The following is a 19,774-nucleotide window of genomic DNA, read 5'->3' as shown; positions in this document are numbered from 1 at the left end:
TTAAAAAGATTGACAAGCCCTAACAGGTTTGGCTCAGTGGATAGAGCGTCGGCCTGCGGACTCAAGGGTCCCGGGCTCGATTCCCGTCAAGGGCATGTACCTTGGTTGTGGGCACATCCCCAGTAGGGGGTGTGCAAGAGGCAGCTGATCGATGTTTCTCTCTCATCGATGTTTCTAACTCTCTATCCCTCTCTCTTCTTCTCTATGAAAAATCAATAAAATAAAAAATATATATATTAAAAAAAAAAGATTGACAATACCAAGTGCTGACAAGGGCAACTCTCATACATTGACAACGAGAATGCAAATGGCACAGTCAGGCTGAAAAAAAAACTATTAGGGTTTTTTTGATGTGATCCAAGAATTCCACTCCCAGGGATTTTCTCATGAGAAAAGAAAACATGTGTCCACACAGATAAGCACTTGTGCATGAGTGTTCATAGCAGTTTTATTCATAATCCCCCCAAACTGGAAACAACCCAAATGCCCATCATGGTGAGTGGATAAACAGGCTGGTTTATCTGTTCATTGGAATATTAATTACTCAGCCATAAAAAGGAGTGACTACTGACTGATACGTGCAACAATGTGGATGAATCATGCAGACATTATGGTGAAGGAAAGAAGACAGGAAGCGTATACTATATTTGTCAGGTCCAGTCAGGAGCCTGAACCCACACAGTCATTTGAAGAGAGAATGCTAAATATACATTATGCATTATAGCAGGGGATTGGAGTAAGAGGGATTGGCTACTAAGAAATAAAGGGAATGCTAAAGAAAACAAACAGCAGATAGAAGGAGCAGTCGCTAACCCTAAGAGCTAAGATAGAGAACTCGATGACATCCCAGGATCCTGATCTCACAGGAAAACCCTTGGCCTTGACTCACTAAAGGGCAAAGGAGTCTCTGTGGTGCTGCACTTGTGGAACCTGCTGGAATCCACCCTCTGGAACTTACCAGAAGTCAGTTCTCCAGGGCGCTAGAGAAAACAGTTCACAAAGAAGTGTCTCACCAGAGGCACTCGGCTAGGAAACTGCCTGAGGTGGGTGCCTGAGGAAGGTGCTGGCTGCCAGCCACTGGAGAAGCAGGAACACTGTGGGATTGGGCTGGAGAAGCCGCCTGCCCTGGGGAACCGTGTCTGGAAGTTAGAAGCAAAGCCCTTTCCTCTTGCAGCATCTCCCTAGCTCCCTCTACTGGAAAAAGTTAACATTACGTCCGTCCGCAAAGGAAAAAGATTGAAAGGGCCAAACTCCAGTTTTAGCAACTGGCAATACTGTGAGGCCGTAAATCGATAACTAGCACACCATATGATTCCATTTATGTGAAATTCTAGAAAAGAAAATAGAATTTATAGTGACAGAAAGCAGATTGGTAGTTGCCTTGGAGTGGGGGTTGGAGTTGACGGTGAAGGAGCAGCCCTTTTGTGGTGACAGAAATGTCTCTAGTCACGTGTATCCAGCTGTTCAAACTCAAATCCATACACTTCCAAGGTGTGCCTTTTACTGGATGTAAATTATACACCAGTAAAGGTAATTTCCTTCTTTAAGGTACCCATTTTGTAAACAGGACTCCTGTCCAAATATATGGAAAGACATGCACATGCGCACACACACAGCAGAAATGCACCCCAAATCCCACCACTTGCACTGGTGAATATGTCTCCAGGGGGTATTGCTGGGCATTGCCTTGGTGGCTTGCTCACTTATTCTCCCTCAGGAGTTCAAGTTCAACATGGGTGAACTTGACAAAGTTTAGGTACTGACTTCCCTCTCCCATTTCCCTGTCCCCACGATGAATCCATGGAGGGCGTCTCACCATAGGTTCCTTTTTTTTGTTTTGTTTTGTTTTTGTTAATTCTTACCTGAGGATATTTTTCCATTGATTTTTAGAGAGAGTGGAAGAGAGAAAAACAGAGAGAGAAACGTCAGTGTGAGAGAAACACATCGATTGGTTGCCTTCTGCACGAGCCCTGACCAGGGCCCGGGCCAGGGGAGGAACTTGCAACCAAGGCACGTGTCCTTGATCAGAACTGAACCTGGGACCCTTTGGTCCACAGGCCAACACTATCCGCTGAGCTAAACTGGCTAGGGCGGTTCCTAATTATTTTAGATGATCAAATCCTCAAACTAAGAGCTAAAACTTATTCATTGTTTTATTACCATCGGGTTTTATTCCTTGAGTCCTGGGCAGGTTTAGGCACATTTGTCCATTTCACTGCTCCTATCAACCCTTTGAGGTAGGGCAATATTATTCCTGTATTACAGACAAGACTTGGAGGTCAGCAGCATACCTACCTGAGAGACAACCTGTCCGGGAAGAGGCAGAACTGGGACTTGAACCCACATCACCTGCGTCCCTAGTGGTAGCTTCTGGCAACACCTGTCCTGCTGGGGCAGTAACCCAGGTCCTAGAAACCCTCAGATGCTGCCCGCCCTCTGCCGAAGGGCCCTAGTAGGCTTTAGAACATTGAATCTTTGCCAGTTGGATCTTTTAACCCCCATGATTTTATCATGAAAATTGTCAAGCACACAGAAAGTTGAAATAATTATACAGTGAACAAACACTCCTAAGGGAGGGGAGACAATGATAATGCCAGTGAGTACTTTTTAGTTTTCCAAATTTGTAAAACAAAATAAAAAGTTAGTGAAATGACATTTTAAGTACTAAAATGTATAAATACCACATCAAGTAAAAACACATTGATAGCCGAAACCGGTTTGGCTCAGTGGGTAGAGCGTCGGCCTGCGGACTCAAGGGTCCCAGGTTTGATTCCGGTCAAGGGCATGTACCTTGGTTGCGGGCACATCCCCATAGGGGTTGTGCAAGAGGCAGCTGATTGGTGTTTCTCTCTCATCGATGTTTCTAACTCTCTATCCCTCTCTCTTCCTCTCTGTAAAAAATCAATAAAATATATATTTTTAAAAAAACACATTGATAAATATCTGAGTTACATATAAGTTATTCTATAACAGCTGATCAAATTAATAAAATACTTAAAAATTGATTGAAATAAAGTTGCAAAACTTAATAAAATTAAGTGAAAGCAATCCTGTAAAATGAAAGTTTAATGAATTATGAGCCTTGAAAATTAAATTGTATTAATTGTATAAAAGTGTATACTCTGGGAAAAGTATCGTCTAGCTGGAGAGACCAGGTGGAGGTGGAAAAATATAGTCTCCGCCCTAGCTGGTTTGGCTCAGTGGATAGAGCGTCGGCCTGCAGACTGAAGGGTCCCAGGTTCGATTCCGGTCAAGGACACGTGCCCGGGTTGCGGGCTCGATCCCTGGTGGGGAGCATGCCGGAGGCAGCCATTGATGTTTCTCTCATCATCAATATTTCTCTCTCTCCCTTCTTCTCTGAAATAAATAAAAATATATTTTAAAAAATAAAATATATATAGTCTCCCTACCCCAGGCGTTAGACAAAGGACTGAGTAAGCCTTCAGGTGACACAGCCCCAGGCTCTGCCCGAGGGCAACTGCATGGCAGCCCTTAGAACGGCTTAGCTGAGCTCATCAATCCCCAGAGCCTTAAAAAATAAAAAAATGGTTATTGTGAGTATCACCACGAGCAAAGAAACAAACCGTGTCGACGGTGTCTTCACTGAGTCATGGGTTATTTTTGTGCACAGTTTCCCAGTCACCATAAAAAGGTCTCTGGCCCTGCACGACTTGAGCAACTGCTGAGAAGAGAAATAAGGGAACTCTAACGAGTTTACAGCAGTTTCTTTTTTAGTTGGTAACTTCGGGGGAGAGGCTTTCGGACATCTTTTGTTCCTTTCCATGGGCTACCTCGTTGTATTATCATTCTTAGTAAACTTTTATAGGACGTGTACAAATGGACGGTCTGATGAATTTTATAAATGAGTGCGCACACATAGCCCGCCCCCTGATTGTACCTCTGCCCAGTTTGACACTTGAATGGTGCCTGGAGTGCTCTTTTTTTTTTTTTTTTTTTTTTTTTACATCTTTTTCTTTTCTTCTTGTTTTTTGTTAATCCTCACCTGTGGATATTTCTCTCTCTGTGTTGATTTTCAGAGAGAGTGGAAGGGAGGGGGAGGGACAGAGAGAAACAATGTGAGAGGGGCACATTGGATGGTTGTCTCCCACACGTGCCCGGACCAGGGCCAGGGATCGAGCCCTTGACTGGAATCAAACCCAGGACCCTTCAGTCCTCAGGCCGATGCTCTGTCCACTGACACACGCTACAACATGGATGGACCTTGAGGACATCATGCGAAAAGAAATAGGCCTCTTACAAAAGAACAAATACTGTATGATTCGTCTTATAGTTACAGGAGGCAAAAGGGAAGGGGTAATGGGGAGTTAGTGTTTCAAAAGATGAAAAGAATCCTGGAGATGGATGATGATGATGGTAGCACAGATTATAAATGAATTTAATACCACTGAACTGTTCATTTAAAGATGGTCAAGATGCTAAATTTTATGTTATGTGAACTTTACAATTTTTTTTTCCTTTTTACAACATATATATATGTTTGTTGTTTTGTTTTTTGTTTTTTTTTTCAGAGAGAAACATCAATGATGAGAATCATTGATCGGCTGCCTCCTGCACGCCCTGCACTGGGGATCCAGCCTGCACCCCAGGCATGTTCCCTGACTGGGAATCGAACCGTAACCTCCTGGTTCATAGGTCAGCAGTGCTCAACCACTGAGCCACACCAGCCAGGCTACCACAATTTTTTAAATGGAGGGGGGAAAGATAGAATTAGCCCCCCGTGGCTGGTGTGGCTCAGTTGGTTGAGCGTCATCAGTGCACCAAGAGGTTGTGGATTCAATTCCCGGGTCAGGGTAAATGCCCAAGTTGTGGGCTTGATCCCCAGTCGGGGGTAAGCAGGAGGCAGCCAATTGATGTTTGTTTATCTCTCATCATCTCCCTTCCTCTCTCTAAAATCCATAAAAGCATTTAAAAACAAGAATTAGTTCCATGGAACAGGCAACAGGTAAAAACAATAAAAAAAGATTTCTGATTATAACAAAAAAACATGCTATTCTTGAGTTACATTTACCAGGCTCCAAAGAGGTAATTTTTTTTTTCTTGTCCCAAATCACAAAGATGGTAAGTGGATAGAACCAGGATTTGAACCCAGTTTGGTGCACGTCTACAGTCGGGCACCCTCTGTTTCTTATTGGGGACTCCTGGCATCGGGGCAGTCCAGCCCTTTGTGGGAGTACCCGTCCCATGCAGTGCAGGTTACTGCGCATTGTTCCGGTGACATTAATTTGTTAATCCTCACTCAAGGACATTTTTCCCATGGGTTTTTAGAGAGAGTGGAAGGGAGGGAGAAAGAGAGAGAAACATTGATGTGAGAGAGACACATCAGTTGGTTGCCTCCCACACATACCTGACCAGGGCGGGGATCAAACCTGCAACCCAGGCACCTGCCCTGGACAAGAGAATCGAACCTGTGACCCTTCGGGGTGCAGGCTGACACTCTAACCACTAAGCACCAGCCAGGGCTCTTTTTAAGTATGGTGAGTTGGCTTGGCTCAGCTAAGCAGTTCTCAGGGGCAGTTGCCATCAGACAGTGATGGGAGCTGGGTCATCTGAAAACTGAGTCCTGTGTCTAACACCTGGGATGGGAAGCCAGCTATCTGAGGCTCTCCAGACACTTCCCTCTCTTCACATGGTCTCTCCAGTATGGTGACTTCAGGGCAACCAATCCTAAGTGGTGAGCCAGGCAGCGGTAGGCTGGAGCGGCTCGCACTGGCTCGTGGATTTTGGGTAACTCTTCTCCCCGCACCGTTCAGGGACTTCACGTTGGCGGCTGGCAGGGAGCCGTGGTCAGTTGTAGTTTTCCCGCAGAAACCAGCAAACGTACAAACTTAGACTTCTTTTCCCCTTAGAGAGCCCGTTAACGGTTTAGCAGCACACCGCTGCACTCAGGCGGGCTCCGAGGCACACGTCCTGGCAGGCAGAGGCAGAATCTGTCACAGGACCGTCTTGGAAACCCCTGAGCAATGTCATTTCTGCGGCCACCAAGGCCGGCCCAAGTCAAGGGGAAGGGTGTGGACTCCACTTACCACTGGAGAACGGTCAAGTCCGGGAAGAGCGTGTTAGGTAGGATGTGTTGTTATCGCCGTTTTGGGGGAGATACCGTCTGCTATAGAGTCGTGGGTCTCTGGAAACAATACCGTGGCATCTCCCAGTCACTGACGACAAATAAGATAACCTCCCCACCCCTTAGTATGCCCCCAAACACTAGGCAGCAGGCGGTGCCGTGCCTTACGTGCCCCATTTGACCCAGCCAGTGGCTGGCATCAGCCATATGGATATGGTGGCTGCAAGGCACCTCGCGGCTCTCAGCAGAGCATCCCAAACAAGAGTTTCCTATGCCCAGGCTCATACGGGACATCACGTGAAGGCCCTGGCTCCTGCCCTCCTGGGAGGGGCTACCCAGCTCTGGAATCCTCCCAGTGCTCAGTGATGCTAAGGAACACCCACCCAGGGAGCCAGCTGCACTCGGGTGAATCTCACATCCGGCGGGCAAGCTGGTGGACTTGCTTGTCAATTGCAGCTGATTCTTAAGGCAGCTAAAGACCACCTGGCGCAAAGCACTCTAGTTACTCAAGCCTGTCTCCCCAACTGAGTCACTCGGGGGTCCAGAGGTGTCAGGCTTCTTGCCATGTCCACAGACCCCTTGCCTGAGACAGGCTTATTTCTTAAAAGATCTTAATCATTTTATCTGAAAATCTAACAGCTGACAGGAATCAAGCACTTACTGGCATTGGGTAACAGAACAAGCATTAGATCATCGCAGCCTCCTCCCCCAGGGCAACCTCCAAGGATCGTTTTGGCCATTAAAACAAGATGATGGGACTCAGTGAGATGATCCAGCTTAAATGTCACAGTGGCTTAATAAGGGCCCAATAAATGTCACCAGATGAAAATATCATCACTAAATGGTTGCTCATCATCTTTTTATGATGTGTAATAATAATCGTAGCTAACATAATTTAGTGCTTAATATTAAATTACTGGAGGCCCGGTGCACAAAAATTCGTGCACTGGGGAGGTCCCTCAGACCAGCCTGCTCCCTCTCACAGTCCGGGAGCCCTCAGGGGATGTCCTACTGACGGCTTAGACTCGCTCCCCATGGGGAGCGGGCCTAAGCCGCAGTCTGGCCTCCCTCTGTGGGAGGCGACCGCAGATCAGGGGAGGGCGACACCTCCATCACACCTCTGCTGCAGCCACTGCTGGCCACCGCCGCGGCTGCCTGAGCCTCAGCCCTTGCAGCCACCGTAGCTTGCCTGAGCCTCAGGCAGCCACTGTCCGGAAGACAGCTGCTGTAATTATCATATTACCCTTTTATTAGTATAGATTATCACTGTTACTTATGAGACCCCAGTGGTTTTACTTAAGCACGTTACAAATATTACCCCATTCCCCATTTTGTTATCACCGCAACCCTAAGAAGTAGGTGCTATTAACATCCCCATTTTCAAAAGAGGAAACTGAGGCACATGGAGATTAAGTGACGTACCCTTGGTCATGCAACTGACAGGAAGCATAGCTGGGACTCAAACCCAGACACAAGGCTTTATTATTATTATTATTGATTTGAGAGATAGAGAGGGAGAAACGTCGAATTGTTGTTCTATTTGTTTATGCATTAATTGGTTGTTTCTTGTATGTACCTTGATGGGATCGAACCCACCACCTTGGTGGATCAGAATGATGCTCAAACCAACTCAGTTACCCGACCAGTGTCAGGCGCAAGGCCTTTATTATTAGACCGTTCTGTCCCTGATGGGGAAGTGAAATGACTCTCTGACTATGTCTTCAGCTAATCACTGAATTCCTGTTAAATAAAGGTGTTTCGCCTCACTGTGCCTCAGTTTCCTCATCTGTGTAGTGGGTTATTAATGTGATGACTCATTCATGCATTTAATATCTTTATTGAACATGTATTATGTGTTAGGCACTGGTGTGGACACTGGCATGCAGTATGCAAAGGAATCAACAGTTCTGCCTTCATAGTGATTACAGTATCTACAGACGGAGACAGACAAGGAAGGTAATCAAGTAGATTATACATACTTAGGTGTGGAGTGTGTTAGAAGGTGGTAAGAGCTTGAGAGAAGTATAAAGTAAGGAAAAGGGGAGGGAGAGTATGTGATTGGTCACGAGGCTCTGAAATTATAAATAAGGTGGACAGAAAGGTCTCATGGAGAAGTTGCCATTGGCGCACAAACTTGAAATCAATACAGAGGTGAGCAAAAATCCTCTAGATCCATTTGGAGGAAACAGCCCATGCCAAGGCCCTGAGGTGTGGAGGCTGGTGTGACTGGGCAGTGAGTGAGGGCCAGGGGAGGGCAGGGGCGTAGGCGGGCAGATCACATGGGGCCTTGTGGGCCACAGGGAGGAGTTTGCCTTTATCCTGAGTGAGCCACGGGAGGGACCGGAGCCTGTATTCTCACCTGACCGGCTGCTTGTGGGGAACCAACAATTGGGAAAGAAGCAGGGAGAGATGGTCCAAGTGAGCAGTGATGAGAATGGATGAAATCTCTAAGGGAGTGAGTGTTCATGGAGAACAGAGGAGACTCAAGGGCAGGACCTTGACTTTGCAAGATTAGAGGGAGGCTGACGAGGAACCCCCAGGCAGATGGGAAGTGGCCCACCAAGTGTAGGGGGAGTAAAGAGTGCTATGGGCTCAGCACCCAGCGGGTCACTAGTGACCTTGACATTTCAGGGTGGTGGAGAGTCACAGAGCCTGATTATAGGAGGTGTAAGAGAACAGGAGTAGAAAATATGGAGACGGCAAGTGTAGACAATTTTTTGAGAAGTTTTATTATAAAGAGGAGCAAATAAATGGGGCCATAATTGGAAGGGGTCGTAGGGTCAAGAGAGGGTTTGTTTTCAGATGAGAGAGATGACCCTGTGTGGGCGGACAGGAAGGTCCAGCGCAGAGGGGAACTGAACATGCGGCAGAAAGGGACAGCTGTGAGACCACGGCCTGGAGTGGGTAGACATACACAAGGGCAGACACTGTGGGCCCAGGGCAGGCCGGTGGTGGATGGGGCAGTGCAGGCCTGTGGAAGTTTGCCTCTCATCATCACTTTTTATTTCTGCAAAATAAGAAGCAAGGAGAGAGTGAAGAGAGTGATGGGATAGGAGATGGGAAAAGGTATGAAATAGTTATCTATAGGAAGTGGATAAGAGAAACATAATCTTATTGCCAGGCAGCTTTAGGGGTTTGAGGGTCAAGTTCATCGGTTTGAAGTGTGACCAGCCAGTGTAGTTGTGTATTATTCTTTAACCTCTTTAAACTATGTGGGTACAGGCACAGGGTTGGTGGAGGGCTAAATTTAAACAGGGTCACGTGTAAGAGGAAGCCAGAGGAGGAAGGGTGTATGCAAAGAATGTTTTTGTTTGTTTGTTTGTTTTAATATATTTGTATTGATTTCAGAGAGGAAGGGAGAGGGAGAGAGAGATTAAAACATCAATGGTGAGAGAGAATCATTGATCAGCTGCCTCCTGCATGCCCCCCACTGGGGATCAAGCCAGCAACCCAGGCATGTGCCCTTGACCAGAATCGAACCCGGGCCCTCCAGTCGTCAGGCTGACACTCTATCCACTGAGCCAAACTGGCCAGGGCTGCAAAGAATGTTTTTAATGATTAATCAAGTAATGTAAATGACTAGGAAAAACTGAGGACTTGAGGAGTGAGGGGAAGTGAAACGGAGGTAGGCACCTAGGATGGGAGATGACAGTGGTTTGGAAGGATTGTGGGGATTTGAGACTCTGGAGGCAAAGAGCTGGAAGGAGAGCTGATGGGAGTAGAGAGATGCCTGAGACTGAAATTCTAAAGAGGCTGCCATGGAGACAAGGTCTCAGAGTGACCACGGGAGGGAGGGGCTGAGAGGATGGCAGGTCTGAGAGGCAGGGGTGGTAGAAGGAAGGATCACCTCCCTGGATATGGAAGTCACCAAGAATGAAGTTGGGAGCAGGGGGAGTGGCAGTGAACCTGAAGCTAAAATCATGGAGAAGTGAGGAATAGTGATCTGGGCCAGCAGATGGTTTCCAAGGAGGGTACCATCTACTCCGATGAAAAGACTCATAGCTGGGGACGTTGGGGAAGAGAGCGTTGTCTGGAAGCAGCACCAAGGAGCAAGGAGATTTACGCACTAGGAAGGGCCACAGGAGAGGTGGGTTTTGGTTAGAGCAAGAAGGTGACAAGAATGTTCAGTGAAGAGATTGACAGTTCATGAATGCCAAAGGCCTGAGGAGTTGGGACAGGTCGCCGGATGGGATGGAAATGGTTTCATCCTAGGTGGTTTCTCTAGCCCGTCTTCAGTATGCTGATGGCCATTTATAGAAAGTGCTTATGTATACAAGTGCGCAGGCCAGGCCTGGAAGCCGTGGTTAGCAGTCCTGGTGGAGTCACGGTCTGTCTGGCCAACGGTCTTTTGGCCAAGAGGGAAAGCCCTTCACCCTCCAGAGCCGGGTGGTAGGGACTAAGTGCCCGGTTTTCGCTGCCTGGCAGTCCCCCTGTCGTCCATTAAAGCTGGGGGGGGGGGCGGGGGGAGGTCACGATCAAGCCGCAGGGACCATGCGCACTGGGAGACGTGGAAGGAGGCCAGACTGCCCTGACCTGCCAATTCCTCTCAACCTGCAGGATTCCAGCCGCCAGAGATGGGCGCCCGGCCCTCGCGCAGGCGGACGCCCGCGGACCCGCCCATAGCCTTGGACGCGCTGCCCCCAGAGCTGCTGGTGCAGGTGCTGAGCCACCTGCCGCCGCGCACCTTGGTGATGCGCTGCCGTTCCGTGTGCCGCGCGTGGCGCGACGTGGTGGACGGGCCCACAGTGTGGCTGCTGCAGTTGGCTCGCGACCGCAGCGCCGAGGGCCGCGCACTCTATGCGGTTGCCCAGCGCTTCCCGCCCAATCGCGAGGACGAGGAGGAGTTCCCGCTGTGCGCCCTGGCGCGCTACTGCCTGCGAGCGCCTCTCCGCCGAAACCTCATCTTCAACTCCTGCGGAGAGCGTGGGTACCGGGGGCGGGGCCGGTGGAGCCGCGGGAAATGTGGGGTGGGGACCGCAGTGAGGTGGTGAGTGGGCGTGGCTGGAGCTAAAGAGACGGGGGCGGGGCCAGGGCAGGGAGTCGGGGGCGGGGCCTAGGGAGGCCCTTTGGAAACTGGGTGGGCGAGGCCAGGGTGGGGCTGGGGAAGGGACGGACTGGAGGGGAGGAGCCAGAGGCTGTGGGCAGTGGAGGGAGACGAAATGGAAGGGTGAGGAAAGCAGAAGGAACCAGGGGGCCGGGCCGGGCACCACGCAGTGCTGGGCCTGTAGACTCCGTCGGTGCTGCTGGAGAGGAGTCGGGGGAGGGCTGGGGAGACGCCGATGGGCGTTGGTGGGGGCGGAGCTTGCCTAGAAACGTGAGGCCTCTCTGAAAGACGTGGGGAGGAGGACGTCAGCGAGTGGGCGGGACCCAGCAGGGGCGGGGGGGCCGGGGTGAAGGAGCCCAGGGCGGGGCCAGGAGAGAAGCCAGCTGGCAGGCTCATCCCTCTCTTCACTATTGCATCCCGCAGAGGGCTTCAGAGGCTGGGAGGTGGAACACGGCGGGAATGGCTGGGCCGTGGAAAAGAACCTGACACTGGTGCCGGGGGCTCCTTCCCAGACCTGTTTCGTGACTTCTTTCGAGTGAGTGGCCCTTCCCTGGGGCAAGGGCTTCAAGAAGGGTGGGTCCGGACCCTACCCACCGGCTCCATCCTCACCCGCTTTCACCCTCCCCTCAACAAGTATTTGTTGAGGGCCTGCTATGTACCAGGCACTGTTTTCTTTTTTCTTCTTTCTGTTTTTTGTTTTTAAAGATTTTTAAATTTATTTTTAGAGAGATAGGGAAAGGGAGAGGAGAGAAACATTGATGTGCGGAAAGCATAGATCCGCTGCCTCCTGCACGCCCTGCACCAGGAATTTTGCCTGAAAACCTGGCATGTTGCCTGACCAGGAATCGAACCAGCAACCCTTTGGTGCAGGGGAGGATGCCCAAATGAGCCATACCGGCCAGGGTTCAGGCACTGTTTTATATGTCAAGATACAAGAAAAATTCAGAAAGATAAGGGAACTGCTGTGTTTTCATTTGCATTTTAGATGTAGGATGGGGGGAGACATTAAACACATCCTATCCTATATAATAAAAGCCTAATATGCTAAGTGTCCAGCTGTCCAGTCGGCCATTCAACCAATCAAAGTGTAATATGCTAATGATATGCTAAGACAGCTCAACTGCTCTCTATGATGTGCACTGACCACCAGGGGGTAGACGCTCCAACCAGTAGGTTAGCTTGCTGCTGGGTCCAGCAGTTTGGGACTCAGCAAGACGGTCCGGACACGCCCTGGAGCCCTCCTGCGGTCCCTCCTTGGCTGGCCAACCTCCCATGTCCCTCCCCGACCCTGATCATGCACTGGTGGGGTACCTGGGCCTGGCCTGTACCCTCTCACAATCTGGGACCCCTCAGGGGATGTAGGAGAGCTGCTTTCAGCCTGATCCCACTCAACGCAGGAGCTGCCCCCTGGTGATCAGTGCGCTCCCACAGTGGGAGCGCCGCTCAGCCAGAAGCCGGGCTCACAGCTGGTGAGCACAGAGGCAGTGGTGGGAGCCTCTCCCACCTCCACGGCAGTCGGACATTCCCCGAGGGCTCCCAGACTGCAAGAGGGCACAGGCCGGGCTGAGGGACCTCCCCCCGCCCCCTAGTGCACGAATTCTGTGCACCAGGCCTCTAGTAAAGGATAAAATAACAACACAACAATCAGATGCTTTACATATAACTCTAATCCTGGCAACAACTGTGCAACATAGATGGTGTTGTTATCCCCACATTATAATGGGAAACTAACACACATAGGTAACCAACATCCAGTAAATGGTGGAGCTGGGATTTGAACTCAGGTTCCAGAGCTTCTGGTTGTGATAAATGCCATGAAGACATCAGAACAGTCTGATAGGTTGGTTGATTCTCTATCCTCATATTCCATACCTATTTCCTGGTCCCCTATTCCCATAGTCAACTAGTCTCACATGGCATTATCCAGCTTTCTAGTAGCTGACAGTATATTAGGGGTGAAGTAATATCTCATTGCTGTTTTAATTTTAATTTGCATGTTTCAATTTACTAATAATTAAGGATCTCTTCATACGCTTATTAGCTTTTTGGATTCCCTCTTTTGTAAATTTGCCTGCTCATATTTTCTTTTAGGGCTGATGCCTTACTTTTTTATATATATACTAGAGGCCCAGTGCATGAAATTTATGCATGGGGGGGGGAGTCCCTCAGCCCAGCTTGCACCCTTTCCAATCCGGGACCCCTTGGGGGATGTCCGACTGCCTAAACTGGTGGTCGGACAACCTTCTCACAATCCTGGACCACTTGCTCCTGATTGCTCACCTGCCTACCTGCCTGACTGGTTGCCCCTAACTGCCCCCTGCTGCCGGCCAGGTTGCCCCTAACTGCCCCCTCCCTGCTGGCCTGGTCGCTCCTAACTGCCCCCCGCTGCCAACCTGGTTGCCCCCAACTGCCCACCCCCCTGCTGGCCTAGTCACCCCTCACTGCCCCCCGCTGCCAACCTAATTGCCTCCAACTGCCCCCCTGCTGGCCTGGTCGCCCCACACAGCCTGCTTGTTCAGTCGTTTGGTCGTCCCTCACTAACCTCCCTGCAGGTCTGGTCATAGGCAGCCATCCTGTGAGGGCATGAGGGTTAATTTGCATATTACCTCTTTATTATATAGGACTAGAGGCCCGGCGCACAAAATTCGTGCCTGGGTACGGTGCCTAGGCCTGGCCTGCGATCAGGGCCATCTTCCCCAGCTGCCCACAGCCGGCCCCTCCCCCCACCGCCACCCACTCCCGGTTCCCCGTTCGCCATCCGGTGATCGCTGCCTGATGGCCGGGGGAAGGGACCAAGACATGGTCAGTGCGCCTCATAGTGACTGGTCCAGAGGTTGTTCTGGTCATTCTGCTATTAAGGTCAATTTGCATATTACCCTTTTATTATATAGGACTAGAGGCCCGGTACATGAAAATTCATGCACTGGAGGGGGAGGTCCCTCAGCCTGACCTGCCCCCTCTCTCAGTCTGGGAGCCCTCAGGGGCAGGAGGCGACCTGGCGATCAGGGGAAGGTGACGGCCCATCACACCTCTGCTGCTGCCACTGCCTGCAGTGCAAGCCTCGGCCAGCCCTGGTTACCTGAGCCTCAGGCAGCCCTGGGCAGCTGGGCAGCTGCCATCTGAGGCTTGCCTACGCCTCGGGCCAGCCCTTGGTAGCTGGGGGGCTAAGGGCGGGTCTGACCGCACCGCGCACCTGCCACCCCCCCCCCCGGTGGGGCTGAAAGGACTGGGGGACTCCAGCAGGGTTGAGGGGACTGGGTGCTGCCATCTTGTGGATGTGGGCGCCGCCATCTTTGTGACAACATGATGGTCAATTTGCATATTCCCTCTTTATTAGATAGTACTAGGGGGCCAGTGCACGAATTCGTGCACCTTGAAAGGAACTGTGGGCCGCAAGGCTGCCCATCCTCCACGCCTCCGCCCGGCCCCTCCCTCTACGGTCCCCAGTCCCCTGTCTACCAGCAGCCCTGCTCTGGCTGCCACCGCTTCCACACGCTGACGGTGCTGGCCCCGCTCACACCCACTGATGGCACAGGGCGATTGGGGCTAGTGCCAGCAGTGGGTGCTAGCAGGGCCGGCACCATCAGTGGGTGAACGGCGACTGCTGCCCCAATTGCTCCTCAGGAACAGGGAGAGGTGGAGAAGCCCTCAGGGGCGATCAGGGGTGGCAGCTGCTGACGGCACCAAGTGATGGCACCAAGTGATCGGGACTGGCGCCAGGCACCAGAAGTGGGTGCAAGTGGTGGCTCCAGCACCAGCTGCAGGTGCGAGCAGGGCCAGTGCTGGCAGTGGGTGTGAGCAGGGCCAGAACCAGCAGCAGGTGCGAGCACCAGGCATGACCACGGTGCGCGGGAACAAAGAATTTTCAGTAACCACCAGAGGCTCGCCCCGATGACAGTGACTGGCACCCTGCCCTGGTCTGGTGCCCCCACTCACCAACTCCACCATCCCACTGCAGACAATGCCCGCCATGTTCCGCACACGCCCCTTGGTGGTCAGTGCACATCATAGCAGCTAATTGTTCGGTTGTTCCGGTTGTTCTGCCATTTGGTCTATTTGCATATTAGCCTTTTATTATACAGGATATATTTTTATTGATTTCAGAGACAAAGGGAGAGGAAGAGATAGAAACATCAATGATGAGAGAGAATCATTGATTGGCTGCCTCCTGCATGCCCCACACTGGGGATTAAGCTGGCAACCTGGGTATGTGCCCTGACAGGGAATGAAACCATGATTCCTGGTTCATATGTCAACCCTTAACCACTGAGCCACACTGGCTAGGCTGATGTCTTATTCTTGTTAATATATAAGAACTAGAGGCCTGGTGCACGAATTCGTGAATGGGTGGGGTCCCTTGGCCTCGCTGGCGATCAGGGCTGATTGGGGCAGGCTGGCTGGGGGGAGGGACCGCGGGAGGTTGACCGGCCGGCCGCAGGAGGTTGGCTGTAGGAGCACACTGACCACCAGGGGGCAGCTCCTGCATTGAGCATCTGCCCCCTGGTGGTCAGTGCACGTCATAGCTACCGGCCGGTCGTCGGGTCATAATGGTAGCTTAGGCTTTAGATATAGACTAGAGGCCTGGTGCACGAAGTTCGTGCACGGGGGGGGGATGTTCGACTGCCGGTTTAGGCCCAGGATCGGGCCTAAACCAGCAGTCAGACATCCCTCCCATAATCCAGGACTGCTGGTTCCTAACCGCTCACCTGCCTGCCTGCCTGATCGCCCGTAACTGCCCCCCCTGCCGGCCTGATTGCCCCTCACTGCCCCCCTCTGCCGGCCTGGTCGCCCCTCACTGGCCCCAACCACTGCCAGCCTTGTCGCCCCTCACTGCCCCCCCCCTGCTGGCCTGGTCACCCCTCACTGTACCCCCCTGCCAGCCTGGTCGCCCCACGCAGCCTGCTGTTTGGTCGTTGTGTGAGGGCATCCTGACCAATTTGCATATTACCCTTTTACTAGTATAGATTCCTTGTATGTTCTAGATGTCTGTTTCTTGTCCATCCTGGACATCGCAGAAATCTCCCATTCTACCGTCTGTATTAACTTGTGCCCATGGTGTTCTCTGTTGTTATTTTCATATGATCAAACTCATCTCTCCCTTTTTTCCTTTAGAGTTTGTTTTTGAAATTTTGTTTAAAAAAATCCTTTCCTATCCTTAAATTCTAACAATATTCTTATATTCTTTTTAAAATTAAATCTTTATTGTTGAAAGTATTATATATGCTCCCTTTTTTCCCCCATTGACCCCTTCTAACCCACCCCTGCCCCCTGCCCCAGACTTTTCCCCACCCTATTGTTATATTCTCTTCTAGTAAACTCTTAGTTTTATCTTTCACATTTAGACCTTTAATCCACCTTTGAATGTGGTGTTAGTTAAGGACCTAGTCCCCCCCTCCATATACTGATCCCATTTCCCCAACACCATCTACTAAAAAACCATCCCTTCCCCATGGAATGGCAGTGCTGCCTCTATCATTTATGAAATTCCCATACAAACTTCGGTTTATCCCCGAGCACAGTTCTTCCACCAATATGACACTATTTCTATATTGTGGCATCCTGTCTAATAAAAGGGTAATATGAAAATTAACCATCACTCCATCACAAAGATGATGGCGCCCATAGCAGCCGGGGTGCTGGATGCTGGCAGTGTCGCTCTGACGACGAACCCCAGCATCCTGCGCACCCCAGCCCATGGAGAGAGGGAGGGCAGGTGGGCAGGCCTCTGGCCAGATGCCAGCTGGGGCACGGGACACTGGCGTCGTTGCAGGCCGGGCTGAGAGACACCACCACCACCACCACCCCCCGTGCACGATTTTCGTGCACTGGGCCTCTAGTATTCAAATGATGGAAAAAAGACTATTTACGAAGGTGTAGGCAGACCACAAGTTATAACCCATGACCCCAGGCTAGTAACAGTAGAGAGAAGGGTCATTCCCACCCCTAGGGCTGACAGGGTTAAAGGCAGGAAGCAGTTACTGAAACAGGGCAGAGAAGGCTGTGAGGAGAGGGCACTCTGGAGCTGTGCCCTGTCACTGACAGACACAACAGTCCCAGGTGATCCCTTGGGAGGGAGCCAGGAGGATAAAGATCCTGATTTTATTCTCTTCTCTCACTTCTGTTTTCTGCTGGAGCTTCCCAGTGACTGACCCAACAGGAAAGAGAGGGTAAGGGAGACCAGTCCATACATCAACACAACCTTAGACCTTGGGCCCCCACACTTTAGAGACCCCAGAATTCCCTGCTCAATGTGGGCCTCCCTTTGTACTCATGTCCAGGTTCCCACAAATATTAGGGGCAGGTCCGCATCTGGCCAGCCTCCTGGAGCTCAGGGCAGGGTGGAAAATGGTGGAGGGATGCGAGCGGCCAGTGGGGCTGCCCGGCCCATCATACATCTTGTCTAGAGAACAAACCCCGAGGGGCTGCTTTGACAGCGTTGTCAGAGGCTGTGACTGTCAGCTCCACACCCCCACCATCTCCCCTTCCCAGATGGTGCTTCAAGCGGCAGCTTGTGGACTTGGTGATGGAGGGGGTGTGGCAGGAGCTGCTGGACAGCGCCCAGATTGAGATCTGTGTGGCTGACTGGTGAGTGAAGAATGGCAACCTGCCCCCAGAACCCATGGTGGCGGCAGCAGTTCTGCAAGAGGTTCGTTTCATGCCCCCATCGATGCCACGGGCCGGCCACTGCTGCGGTGCCCCCTCATAGTGAGACTGGCAGGGGAAGTGATGTTCTCATGGTTGCTGAGCCAGGGAGGGGCAGAGCCCTGGTGAGCCCAGAGCCCCCACTCTGCACTCTCCCCCACCTTCTTCCCAGCAGGCCTGGGGTTGGCCTGGGAGCCACTGACTGGCTGGGTCTGATCTAAAACGTATCTCCCCTCACCCACCCAACTCCATCACCTGCAGCTCTGCCCTGACCCCCAGGGCTTGTGGACACTGAGGCTTCAGGAAAGTGGGGAGCATTGTGCCATGAAAACAGGCTCAGAAAGGGCAGAGCTGGGCCAGAGGCACTGGCTGGCTTCAGAACCTGTGGGCCTACGATAAGAGCCTCTTCTCCACAGCACCCAGGTTCCTTCCCGAAGCTCTCGGACTCCTCTTCCCTCCATCTCTCACTTCTCCATAGAAAACCCAATTTCTTCCCTGGAGTTCTGACTCATCCTAAGAATATCCAGATTTCTGCTCCCTCTGGCTCCTCTCCAGAAATACTGGGGGCTACTCCTCTCCTAGGTTATAATTTCTCCCCAGAGCATCAAACACCCCCCACACACACCTGAGCAAAGGTCTACAGAATCCACCCCAGGAGTGCCCAGGCTCCACCTTAAAGTACCCAGGCGCTTCCCCCCAGAATCCCAGGCTGACACCTCTACATATGGGGTGTGGGGGTGTGCAACCCGTATCAAAGTGCAGGGAGGCCCAACCCTCAGCCTCCCAACCCCGAGCCTGGGTGGATGGCGGAGGCATCAAAGCTCACCCCCACCTGGCAGGTGGGGCGCCCGAGAGAATTGCGGCTGCATCTACCGGCTCCGGGTCCGCCTTCTGGACGTGTATGAAAATGAAGTGGTCAAGTTCTCGGCCTCACCCAACCCGGTCCTTCAGTGGACTGAGAGAGGCTACCGACAGGTGAGTCCAGGCATACCTAACTTTGCACTGCTCACATTCCCTTCTCAGCTTGCCTTCCTGCTGGATGTCTGTAATAGTAACAACTAACAATCCTTGAGCCATTATTACATCCCAGGCCCTGTTCCAAGAGTCTTCCCTATTAATTCATTTCATTAATACAGCCTAAGTTTTCAACATATATTTATTGAGCACCTACTGTGTGCTGATCTAGGCGCTGGGAATGCAGTGATGAATCAGTTATTGCTTTCTCCCCATTCTAGAAGTGAGGAAACTAAGGCACAGGAGGTCAAGTGACTAGCCCCAAGTCACACTAAAGTGTGCAGGGTCTGATTCAAGCCCAGAATGACACCGAAGCCTGTGCTGTCAAAATCATCACATCTCAGTTATCCAAGTAGACTTTCAGGTGGTCATTTCCACTCCTGATCTCCCACCATCCAACAGACTCAACATCCAGAAGGATCCCAATAGAGTGAGTCAGATCACCACCTCCCCTGATTGTAACCCTCCCATGGCTACATCTCAGAGTAAAAGCCAAAGTCCTGTCTTGCTGCTATTGAAGGAAATGAGTACAGATCCATGCTACAACATGGATGAATCTTGGAAACAGTATATTAAGTGAAAGTGGCTGGGTGCAAAAGGCCACATAATGTATGATTGCATTTATATGAAATATCCAGAACAAAAAAAGCAATAGAGACAGAAAACAGATTAGTGGTTGCCAGGGTCTAGGGGTAGGGAGGAATTAGAAGTAACGGCTAATAGATAAGAGGTCCCCCCCCCCCCCCACTGGGGTGAGGGAATCCCAGAATTAGACGGTGGTAATGGTTGCCTAACATCATGAATGTACTAAAAAACCGCTGAATTGTAGTTTAAAACAGTTGTTAGGTGAATTTTACCTCCTTGACCCCATTTCCTAATTCTCCCCTCACTGTGCTCGAATCACACTCCGGGCCTTTGCAGACTGGTCCTGTCTGGAACACTCTCCCTCCAGATCACCACAGGTGTCTGCTCAAATGTCACCTCAGTGGGCC

At 51.1% G+C, this 19,774-nt stretch overlaps 1 protein-coding gene across 8 annotated transcripts in view; it reads left to right on the top strand.

Annotated features, from left to right (window-relative positions):
* Positions 1 to 19,774, top strand: part of FBXO17 (F-box protein 17) — a 34,380-nt gene that overhangs the window by 12,950 nt on the left and 1,656 nt on the right. For 3 of the 8 annotated variants that reach the window (XM_079760087.1, XM_079760085.1, XM_079760086.1), the window contains exons 2-7: positions 7,943 to 8,038; positions 10,640 to 11,005; positions 11,550 to 11,661; positions 17,261 to 17,293; positions 17,616 to 17,711; positions 18,608 to 18,743. In XM_079760087.1, the coding sequence (XP_079616213.1) occupies positions 10,657 to 11,005; positions 11,550 to 11,661; positions 17,261 to 17,293; positions 17,616 to 17,711; positions 18,608 to 18,743 (726 nt within the window). In that variant the 5' untranslated portion in view covers positions 7,943 to 8,038; positions 10,640 to 10,656. The remainder of the gene's footprint in view (positions 1 to 7,942; positions 8,039 to 10,639; positions 11,006 to 11,549; positions 11,662 to 17,260; positions 17,294 to 17,615; positions 17,712 to 18,607; positions 18,744 to 19,774) is intronic. The other 5 variants (XM_079760089.1, XM_079760088.1, XM_079760090.1 and 2 more) reach the window with 3 other exon arrangements.

The sequence above is a fragment of the Cnephaeus nilssonii genome, assembly GCF_951640355.1.
Source record: "Cnephaeus nilssonii genome assembly, chromosome: 20".
In the NCBI taxonomy this organism is placed as follows: Eukaryota; Metazoa; Chordata; class Mammalia; order Chiroptera; family Vespertilionidae; genus Cnephaeus; species Cnephaeus nilssonii.
This window is presented reverse-complemented; position numbering and strand designations above follow the sequence as displayed.